Genomic DNA, 12,154 nt, shown 5'->3' with positions numbered 1-12,154 from the left:
ATTTGAATCTAAAATAAAAACAGAAGATAAGGCTTGACTAAGTCCTATTATTTTAGGTTGTTCAGTTTGGATTAGTTCTGGTGTGTTTAAATTCGAATTTTTTTTGTTTGAATTAGAGAGAATATCGGATGATATTCAATAGGTTGGTTAGTTGCTAAATTTAGGGATTGTTTCGTCTACTTAAGTTCTAGATGTAAACCTAATTTAATTAATAAAGTATTATTCAATTTCTCTTCCAAATCCAATAGGGATGTTAGGCAACAACAACAAAGTTGATATCTAATGAGGCTATTCACTTGTGAAGACGATTTAACGCCATGCACACAAGATAAAGACCATGGCTCTAGATGAGCTAGTCCAAATGTAAGAGCTGTTGGGAAGTTGTACAAAGGAAGAGAATGGAGGATGGCACCATTTAATGAGGACTCATTTTCAACCAATTTTGAGTCTATGAGTATGGGGACTCGATTTAGTGACTCATCAAATGAGGCTAATGTTTATCATGCTTATATGATACGTTATGATCAACCTCCTCAAAATTATGCAATGGGCTCAAGTTCAGCCAATGAAAACTATGGTATGTCTAGTTATTCTCTTTCTACACAAATATCATACCATGTTCCATATCAAATGCAAGGAGGATTTGAACCAAGCACGTGGGTGAACCTCGAGTCTCTTATCCATGTAAAGGCAATGGGCAAGACTCAAGAGATCTATGCATGACATGTTCAAATTTTTAATCATTACTATCAAGACTCAATAAGTTGGTACCAATATTGTCTCCAACAACAAGATGGGATTCCTTCATCTACCAATTGCATTGAACCACACCAGTCATCATTTTGGTATTAAAGGGTCATTATAATGTAATATGTACAAATTATTGATATTTAATAAAATCAAATCTTTCATGTGGCTTAATAATGAATGTACACTTACAAAATTCATATTTCTTATTAACCGACATGATATAATTAAATTTAATATCATAAATTATATCATACATATGTCAATTTCTTCAACAAAACAACTTTAAAATGTCTATTATACGTCTAATTTCATTTCTAAGAGTTTTCCATGAATTTTGATCAATTTTTGGCCCACTAATATCTTGTGTTAAAATATTCACCGTATCCTCATATATCCATAAAACTGAGTTACCAATATGTCTCTTGAAACCAATATTTTCATCCTTACTAAGAACATCTAAGATCTTGCACATGAATTATCAAACTTCAATGAACCTCTTTCCTTATTAATGAACCAAGATATAACGGTAGCAAAATCTCACTCTATAGTTAAGATGGAGAGGCCTAAAGCTTTCACCTACAGCAAACCCTCCAATAATGCCAAAATCTCAACCTCAATATCAAACCTCACACTCACCTGCTTAGAGAAAGCTCTCAACACTGTATCAAAATGATCTTTAATCCCACCTCCAATGCCCATCCAATTAGGGTTACCTAAGGAACATCCATCAAAGCTTAACTTTACTGAACCTACTAGGGGGGACCAACCAATCCAACCCAATTAGCCGGTCTCTTTTTCCTTTCCCCAAACCCTAACCAAAAGAAGTTTATTTGTAATTTCTCAATCCTATAAACCACTTTAGCTAGGACCTTAAACATTAAAAGGAAATAAGTGAGGATAAGTGATAAACAAGACTGCATAAGGGTTATTCTACCATCCATAGGCAAGAAGGCTTTTTTTAAACCATCCAAACAACAAGAGATCCTATCTAACATAAGACCCCAAAAGAAGGGCTCTAGGATTTCCTTCTAAAGGGAGACCTAAATAGGTAAGGGGCTAGATAGAGATTGCACAATCCAACAACAAGGCTAAGTGTTGAATAGAGTCCTCACACACATTAATACCAGCCAAGGAGTTTTTTTCTAGATTGCTCTTTAAGCCTGATGTGTGTCCAAAAAGCATTAAGATGTATTCAAGGTTTTGCAACTCCTCTTGGTTAGCTTCTGAGAAAAAAATTGTACCATCTGCAAACTAAAGCAATGACACCATTGCCTTGTACTTACCTACCAAAAAACCTTGTAAAAACCCTTTATCTTCAGCTCTTACAACCATCTTACTCAAAACATCTGCAGCAATAATTAAAAGAAAATGGGGGAAAGAGTCATCTTGCCTTAGGCCTTTAGACATTGAAGCTCAACCTTTGGTACACCAGTTCACTAGAATGGCAAAACTTACAAAAGATAAGCATCCTCAAATCCACAACCTCCACTTTGGACTAAATCCTTTCTTCTCTAAAGCATGAGCCAAAACGTTTCAATTCACACGATCATAAGCATTTTCAAAATCTATCATAAAGGGAACTCCTGATTTTCCAAAGCATTTTTCGTCTACCACTTCACTTCCGACTAGGACAACTTCTAGGATTTGCCTACCTTCCACAAAAGCACCTTGAGACCAATGGATAGTCTCATGCAACATTAAGAGGTGCAAAAAGGATTGAACTGGGGGAATTGTTGCAAAGGCGTGCTTTAATTGAATTGCTTCAACACATAGACGCCCATATACCAATTCAATTAAAGCAACATCACTTCAATCTATGTTTTCCTGAAGTCACTTTTTCATTAAAAAAATATTAGAAATGTTTAAAAATTATGAAATCAATGTATTTAAAGTTATAACATAAATTATGTCCTCCAATTTTTTGGAATCAAATTACACAGTAGAAACTTCAGTTTAGACATAACCTCATCAGTGTGGTGTATAAGCCTGTGATGTAATCTCGTTTTTCAGGCTTATCTTAGCATCCAAATAGGTTTTAAATTTATACGTCAAAGATTTCCATGCGTTCACAAATTTTATGATGTTATATTGCACATTCAAAGACATTCCAGGCAGATCATACCAGTATGGAAAAACAAAATTGAAGGTGGGGGTTGCTTAACTAGGGATTTGAGTTACATTATCTAGTTTTGCAGAAGAAATTGAACAACATCACTGTCAACACTTTCAATGGAAATTTGAAATAAAGAAGCAGAAGATGGCTGAAAAGGAAAGAAAGGAGAAAAAACGAAAGGTATTTCCAGAATCACGTCAAAACTGCAACACAAAATTATAAATGCCATATAATTTGATGTCATTTAGAGTGTTAGTCCGATTGGATTAGCCCAAATATATATTCAGGTTGATCTTCCTTCCAAACTTTTAAATGGAAGTGAGCAATTTGATAAATAAACAAGAAGATCAAGTTCAAACTTGTTCTAGAAATATTATGGAATAAGGAAGATAAATGCTCATAGGCACATCATACCTTGAATGGTGCATTGTCTGTTCTAAATTCTATACCAGGGATATCACGTAGCCACACAGGGAAGCCCCTGCAAGATTATTCATTACAATAAGATGATAATTGTCAGAAAACTATTTTAGACATAATTTTTACTTGATTTATCAAGAGGACATTTGCTGAAATCTCTGCATCTTTATATTTATTAAATATATGCGTGAACATAAACATTCATCATTCTCCATTACAACTTTTATGCCAAACATGAAAATCTACAAGACTATGAAGAATCAGTCAATCACATTCTAATTCTCTTTAGTAGGACTAGATAGTTGTGGGATATGTTTCTTGCAATTTTTGGGCCTGAACCCTATCATAGACCTGCCATTAGATTGGAAGTTTCAGGATGTAGATAAGAGGTGAATTAAGCTTTGGAGATTGGCTCCTCTTCATTTGTTTTGATGAATATATATATATATATATATATAGAGAGAGAGAGAGAGAGAGACCAATAATCAAATTTTTAATGGAGAACAGCCTTCAGGTAAAAAGCTAAAGGACATTACATTAAATCCCTTTTCTAATGGTCTAGTGTCTTATTAGAGATGGAAAACTGTATCTTGTTGTTGGAAAAAGACGGTTTAATTGGAAAGATAAGAATAAGTCCCTAGAAAGTGACACTCCAAATGCATGCAATGGCAAAGCGGTTTGAAGTGGAAAAAAAGGCTTTCAAGGTAAAGTTTGAAGGCATCCACAAGGGAACTTGGGTCTCAATCACAAAGAGGTTTCAAGGAAGCACTTTCATGGTAGCTTTCGAAAAGGATGAGTTGGCATGGTTGTCGAAGTAGTTCAAGAGGGCTTTGGAGATGAAGGTTTCTTTGGTTTCATTTGGAAGTTCAAGGGTAAAACGAGGACACGTTTGTTGGAGATTTGTTTCAATAGCAAAGGTAGATTCATCAAAATCACAGAATTTGTCACAAATAGAAAAGCCACAACTTTGTTTGTTCCTAAGGGTGTTAAAAACAAAGGATGGAAAACCTCCTCAATGTCAAAGTTTCGTTTTCATCCTTTTAATGTTTCAAAGGAGGCGAAGACAAAGAAACAGGTGGGTTTAGGTTGTTGCAGTGGAAATCGGTCCTATGCAAAAGTTGTTGAAGAGGAGGGTCTAAGGAAAGGAGCCTCAATGTCAGTTGGAAAATGGGCTAGAATTATGATCTACAAAAGTCAAAGAAGAGTTAAAGATTGGGTTGTTGTTGATAAGGCTCTTGCTTGAAAGCTAGGTGTGAGGGGAATGGTTTCCATAAACCCATTCATAGCACATAAAGGTTATTTCTTTGTGGACTCCATTGAAAGGGTTGAGTGGATCCAAGAGCAAGATAGGCTAGTAGTGAAAGGAGGACTTGCTTATCTTCTAAGGAGATGGTCGCCAAGAGAAAACATACTGGTACTTGGAAAATTTAAGAGGTGTTGGATAGAATTATGAGGTCTTTCGTTCCATCTATGGAACAAAAACCAATCACGTTTCATTTTGAAGAATTGAGGGCAGGTAACGGAGGTTGATCACAGTTCTTTAAAACTTGTAGATTTGTCAAAGGTTAAATTGAGGGTGGAGATGCACCTAAATGTGGTGTTGATGACGCTGTTGGAGGTGAAAGATGGTGCTTGGACTTTCATGGTTGCAATTTCAGTTACGGGAGCAGAAGAAGAAAGATTGATGTAGTCAATATTAGACAAGTTATGGCAGTTTGAAAACATAAAAGGTTTGCAGGGGAAAAGTTTGTCATTAAAATAGAAGTCTGTTAAGAGAGAGAGAGAAGAAAACCTTGATTCTCATTCATGTAGTGTCTACTTACAATTGAGAAAATATATATATATACAAGTCTAGGAGTCCTAACTACCATACATGTGACCTATATTAAAAAAAAAAAAAGGAAAGATTGTACACTATAAATTCATTATATTCAACACTCCCCCTCAAGCTGAAGCATATACATTATATGCACCAAGCTTGTTACAAATGTATTTAATCCTAGGACCTCTGAGAGATTTAGTGAAGATGTCTGCTAGTTGATCTTTTGAATTAACAAAACTTGTAGCAACACATCCTAATGCGATCTTCTCTCTAATGAAGTGACAGTCAACTTCAATATGTTTGGTCCTTTCATGAAAGACTGGATTGGATGCAATATGTAATGCGGCCTGGTTATCACAGATGAGTTTCATCTGTTCATCCTTTCCAAATCTCAACTCTCGAAGAAGATGTCTCAACCATATGAGTTCACATGTTGCCAAAGCCATAGCTCGATACTAAGCTTCAGCACTAAATCTGGCCACTACATCTTGTTTCTTACTCTTCCAAGATATTAGATTACCTCCAATAAAAACACAGTACCCTGAAGTCGAACGTCTATCTGTGGGTGAGCCAGCCCAATCTGCATCTGTGTAACCAACAACCTGAGTATGACCTCTGTTCTCGTACAACACACCTTGGCCTGGTGTACATTTGATATATCGAAGAATGCGGATTACGGCATCCCAATGGCTATCACATGGTGACTGTAAGAATTGACTAACAACACTCACAGGAAAAGAAATGTCTGGACGAGTAATGGTGAGATAGTTCAATTTACCTACGAGCCGTCGATATCTCCCAGGGTCTCCTAAAGGCTCCCCCTGTCCTAGTACAAGTTTGACATTCGGATCCATAGGTGTGTCTATCGGTTTACAGTCTAACATACCAGTTTCTTCCAGGATGTCTAAAGCATACTTCCTTTGGGAAAGGACCACACCGGAACTAGATTGAGCTATCTCAATACCCAATAAATACTTGAGTTTCCCCAAGTCTTTGGTCTGAAAGTGAGTAAAAAGATGTTGCTTTAATTTCTTAATACCATCCTGATCACTGCCTGTAATGACGATGTCGTCCACATAAACAACCAGATAAATACACTGCCCCAAGGAGTTATGATGATAGAAAACTGAATGGTCTGCTGTACTGCAAAACATGCCAAACTCTTGAACAACAGAACTAAAACGGCTAAACCATACTCAAGGATATTGTTTCAAGCCATATAGAGAACGGCGTAACCTGCACACTAAACCAGACTCCCCCTGAGCAACAAAACCAGGAGGTTGCTCCATATAAACTTCCTCGGCAAGATCACCATGAAGGAAGGCATTTTTAATATCCAACTGATAAAGAGGCCAAGAACACATAGCAGCCATGGAGAGAAGCAAGCGGACAGAAGCAATCTTGGCAACAGGGGAGAATGTGTCACCATAATCAAAACCATAAACCTGAGTATAGCCTTTAGCAACTAAGCGGGCCTTAAGGCGATCAACCTGACCATCAGGACCAACCTTAACTGCATAGACCCAACGACAGCCAACTGTAGATTTACCAGAGGGTAAAACAACAAGATCCCAAGTGCCATTAGAGTGCAGAGCAGCCATTTCATCCACCATTGCCTGTCGCCAGCCTGGATGGGAAAGAGCTTCATGGATGCTCTTTGGAAGAGAAACAGAGGATATAGCAGAAACAAAAGACGAATAGGGTAAAGATAATCGATGATAACTCAAAAAATTGTAAATAGAATGAGGATTACGAGTAGAGCGAGTACCTTTCCGAATAGCAATGGGTAAATCATCAGGAGAAGGCAGAGTCGGGGCAGGAGAAGCTGAAGGGATAGGAAGTGAGTCAGCAGGTGCCTCAGCAAAAGGGAGAGGAGCAACGACACGAGGGCGACGATGATAAACCTGAAGTGGTCGAGGAGGCACAACATCAGATGGGGAGACAATGGGAAGGGGCAAGACTTAAGAAACAGGAAGAGACTCAGAAGTGGTGGAAAAGAATGGTAAGTCCTCAAAGAAAGTGACATCAGCGGAAATAAAGTATCGATGAGTCACAAGGGAATAACAACGATAACCCTTCTGAAGTCTGGAATATCCCAAGAAGAGGCACTTCATGGCTTTGGCGGAAAGCTTGTCTTGTCTAGGAGTGAGAATATGAACAAAGCAAGTACAACCAAAGACACGAGGAGGAAGCAAATAAAGTGGTTGGTCAGGGAAGAGAAGGAAATGAGGAATCTGATCATGTAAAACAGAGGAGGGCATACGATTAATCAAATAACAAGCGGTAAGAACAGCGTCCCCCCAAAAACGAAAAGGAACATTACTATGGAGGAGGATAGTACGAGCTATCTCAACAAGATGTCGATTCTTGCGTTCAGCTACCCCATTTTGTTAAGGAGTATTGAGTACAAGAAGACTGATGAAGAATCCCATGATGAGACATAAATGAAGTAAATGGGGCTGAAAAATATTCCCTGGCATTATCACTGTGTAACACACGAATAGAAATATTGAACTAGCTCTGGATTTCAGCATAAAATTTTTGGAAAATAGAGAATAACTCAACTCGATTTTTCATTAAAAATAACCAAGTACATCGAGAATAGTCATCAATGAAAGTGACAAAATACTGAAATCCTAAAGTAGACGCAGTCCGACAAGGACCCCAAACATCAGTGTGGACAAGCTCAAAAGGAGACTTTGCCCGATTATTCAAACGCTTTGGGAACGAGACACGAGTATGTTTCCCAAGCTGACATGACTCACACGAAAGCGACGACAAAGTGGAAAAACGAGGGACCATCTTCTGGAACTTGGAGAGACTAGGGTGGCCCAAACGACTGTGAATGAGGAGAAGAGCATCAGTGGAAATGCAAACTGCAGGAGATGAATCCGAGGTGAGGTGATCGAGGCCTTGAGACTCACGTCCTATGCCAATCGTCTTCCCCGTACTCCGGTCCTGTAAGGTCACAAATTTATCAGAAAAGGTAATAAAGCAATTAAGAGTACGAGTGATTTTGCTGATGGAAATAAGATTAAAAGGACATTCAGGAGTATAAAGGACATAAGTGAGAGGTAGAGAAGGCAGAGGAAGGGCCAAACCAATACCTTTAGCTACAGTTTGAGAACCATTAGCTAAGGTAACAGTAGGTAAAGCAGAGGTAGTAGTAATAGAGGAGAAAAGATCCTTATTACCAGATATGTGATCAGAAACTCCAGAATCTAGAATCCAGGGTCCAAGAGAAGATGTGTGGGTAAGGCAGGCAGAAGCATTACCAGGCTGGGCAACAGAGGCAACAGAAACCTGAGATTCCTGAGATACGGAGGAGCTTAGAGGCTAAGGCAGCTGAGAATCAGAGGATTGGGCCACATGGGCAGTGCGAGGAGGTCGTCCATGTAACTGATAGCAACGATCGCGAGTGTGGCCAAGTTTATTGCAATAGGTGCAATGAGGACGTTGGCCTCTACCCTGATTACCACTGCGTCCTCCTCGAGAGGTAGTGTGAGAAATTAACACAAAAGAATCTGAAATGCTATCAAATGGCAAAGTCCGAGTAGACGAAATACGAAGGAGGCGAGCAAACACATCATCCAAGGACGAAACTGATGAACTACCAAGAATTTGATCGCGGACAGGCTCAAGATCCGGACGGAGGCCAATAAGAGTAAGGACCATGAAGAACTTATCAAGCTGTGTTTGTTGAGCCCCAACATCAGGAGTAAGAGGCATCACAGTCAAGAACTCCTCCTTAAGAGAGGCAATATGGTCAATATAAGTAGATAGATCCAAGTCCTATTGGCTGATATGGACAATAGCAAAAGCCACCTTATAAAGACGCTGGATATCATTCGTGTATAATCCTTTGGCCTGAGTCCAAAATTTAAAACAAGTTTTGTAGGCCCGAAGATGAAGAAGGATCTTGGGATCAACTGATTGCCATAATACACTACATAACTGGGCATCTATCTTTCTCCACTGTACGCGCTCAACCTCAGGGATATCTGCCTCCTGTGTAACCAAGTGATCCTCATATCCTTGTCCCATAAACCAAAGTTCAACAGAGGCAGACCAAAAAAGATAATTTTCACTGCCAACCAATTTCTTCGAAGTAATCATAGGAGATCCAGATATGACAGAGGAAAAAATGGAAGTTTTAGTAGCCATATCCACTTATCTGGATAATGAAGTATATTTGGATCGAAGAGAGCCCTAATACGGCTTCAAATGCGGCTGAAGAAGGAAAAACCGAAGAATCGCCCGTGTGAGAGACCAAATAGAAAAGAAAAACAACCGTGGCACCACCGGAAAGGTAGAAGAACACTTCCCAAGGCACGTGCAGGGATTGGGGTTGAGAAAAAATAGTCGGAGGACGCCGGAAAAACTGTTTGGAGGGCCGGCGGAGGCAAAAGAACCCCAAAAGAGGCACGTGCAGGGCTCGGATGGCAGAAACAGGTATGAAGGGTGGCTAGTCGGCATCAGGCGAGGCTGGAGGAGGAAGCGCGTCGCCGGAAAGTGGCTCACGCGGCCTCACGCGTCGGCGCGTGAGATGCAGTCGTTGGCCGGAAAAACGCGCGTGGCCGGCACGTGGGTGGTTTTCTGGCTCCGGTGCTTTGGGAAAAATTGGAGATCTCCTCCAGGCGCTCCTTGCGGTGATGGAAAAAGACGTTTCCGGAAAAGTTCGTCGGAAAAGTCGCCGGCGGTGAATGTTTTCTGACGACGATTCGACGGACCGGAAAGCTTTGGGGTTTGGGGAAGGTGATCGGAATAAAACACGGTCACAGGAAGGTTTCCCGGAATTGATGACACGGGGAAACTGGAAAGAATTAGGTTTTCTGTCTTAGCTCTGATACCATGTTAAGAGAGAGAGAGAAGAAAACCTTGATTCTCATTCATGTAGTGTGTACTTACAATTGAGAAAATATATATATACAAGGCTAGGAGTCCTAACTACCATACATGTGACCTATATTAAAAAAAAAAAAAGATTGTACACTATAAATTCATTATATTCAACAAAGTCCAAAGGTCAGTTTTTGTTATTAAAGCTATTAATTGTCTTGGAAACCTTCAGAAAGTAGTTGAGGGTTGTCATTATAAAAGGGAAGAATTTGCTTATTGTAAGAACTTTTGATGATCCAAAAAATATATAAAAGTGATTAACCAGAAGTTCTTGGTTTCTGATTTTGTGAAGGGTTTTTTCCTAGATTTTTTTCCTTAAGAAATCTTGGCACCAACAGTGTTTGGAGTAACTTGGTGGTAGTTTACTTGGATAATAGCTCTAATAGCTTTTCAGTTTTCATCAATTGGCATCAGAGCCTTTGGTCCAGATCTGTTATTGTTTGAACCAATGGCTGGGTCTGGGGATCATTTGAATGCTGCAGCATCACAACCAGCAGGAAGTGGCCCAACTAGAGAAGAGTTTGCAAACTTGCAGCAGCAGCTTAATCAATTATGTACCAGATTGGAGCAAGCTGGTATTTTTGGTGCTCCAAATTCCACCATTGGAGGCCAAACAAGGCAGAATTTTCGAACTTACCAGTGAGAGAATGTGAGAAATCAGCCTGCTATGGAGGACTTCCAGCAAACTGTAGGGGACTTTTCAGATGAAGAAGGTGGAGTTTTACCTTTGGAGAGGCAACCGATGTTTCATCGTACTGCAGATCGTGATCAAAATCTAAACAGAAGGTAGATATTCCACACTTTACTGGAGAGGAGCAAGCGGAGGAGGTCTTAGATTGGTTGAATGAAGTTGAAAGGGTTATCAAGTTTCTAAATCTTCCAGAAAATAAAAGGGTGAAGCCGGTGGCTATAAAATTGAAGGGCTATGCTTCCTCTTGGTGGCAGCAAGTGCAGATGACAAGAGTCCAATCTGAGAAGGAGAAAATCCAGAGCTGGACTAAAATGCAGCAACAAATCTGAAGTCAATTCCTTTCATTGAACTATGAAGGGATTCTTTTTCAGCAATACCAAGCACTTCAGCAAGGCCAACGTTCTGTACGAGAATATACTAATGAGTTTTACAAAATGTGGACTAGAGTACAACTAACTGAAATAGAAGTGCGGGTCATTCATCGTTATTTGATGGGATTGAGGCCAAATGTTAGAAATTTGGTGGAGCTACAACCTTGTTGGACGCTATCTGGTGTTGTTCAGTTGGCAATGAAAGTTGAAAATCAACAAAGATGATCCAACAACCACCCGATTAGAAGTGCAAGGGGGCCTAATCAATTGGAGGATAATAGGCAGCAGGGAGATGTCAAGTAGAAATCAGTGGCAACGACCGATGATTTGCAGAATTCTAGATCAAATACTCACTTCCAAGCTCGCAACCAAGGCCAAGGGCGTGGAACAATGAGAAATCATGTTCTCAGAAATAGTAGCAACTCATTGCAGCCTACAGGACGTAGAATAATATGTTATAAATGCGGAAAAGAGGGTCACAAATCTTCTGATTGCTGAAAACAGGCCAGCAATTTACTAATCAATGAAGATGAAGGGGAGAATAATGATAATGAGGAGCTAGAGATGAAACCTCAAGGTGATGGAGGGCTGTTGGAATTCACAGAAGATGAAGTCACATATGAAGACCATGATCTTCCAAATTTAGTGGCAAGACGTTCCATGTTAGCTCCAAAAGCATCAAAAAGTGATTGGCGGAGAAACAATATTTTTAAAACCAGATGTTCTTCACATGGGAGGCTTTGCAATGTTATTATTGATGGGGGAAGTTGTAAGAATCTTGTTTCTAAAGAAATGGTGACGAAGCTCAACTTGGAAGTGCTACCACATTCAAAGCCATATCGAATTGCTGGGTTTAAGAAAGGAGGTGAAGTAGAAGTAGTGCAACAGTGTCTTGTTCCCTTCTCAATTGGGAAAAATTATTCAGATAAGGTTCTATGTGATGTAGTAGAAATGGAAGCTTGCCATTTGTTACTTGGAAGGCCATGTCAATTTGACAATAAAACTGTCCACCATGGGGAGAAGAATGTTTATGCTTTCTACAAAAATGGGCTTAAGGTAGTACTTGCCCCAATGAAAGAAGAAGAGTT

The 12,154-nt window shown here is 39.5% G+C and overlaps 1 protein-coding gene across 2 annotated transcripts in view; it reads right to left on the bottom strand.

Moving 5' to 3' along the window:
* LOC100250380 (beta-galactosidase 9) overlaps positions 1 to 12,154 on the bottom strand; it is a 152,041-nt gene that overhangs the window by 113,531 nt on the left and 26,356 nt on the right. For both annotated transcript variants that reach the window (XM_002263349.4, XM_059736995.1), the window contains one exon: positions 3,278 to 3,344. In XM_002263349.4, the coding sequence (XP_002263385.1) occupies positions 3,278 to 3,344 (67 nt within the window). The remainder of the gene's footprint in view (positions 1 to 3,277; positions 3,345 to 12,154) is intronic.

This window comes from Vitis vinifera, chromosome 5 (assembly GCF_030704535.1).
Source record: "Vitis vinifera cultivar Pinot Noir 40024 chromosome 5, ASM3070453v1".
NCBI classification, from domain to species: Eukaryota; Viridiplantae; Streptophyta; class Magnoliopsida; order Vitales; family Vitaceae; genus Vitis; species Vitis vinifera.
This window is presented reverse-complemented; position numbering and strand designations above follow the sequence as displayed.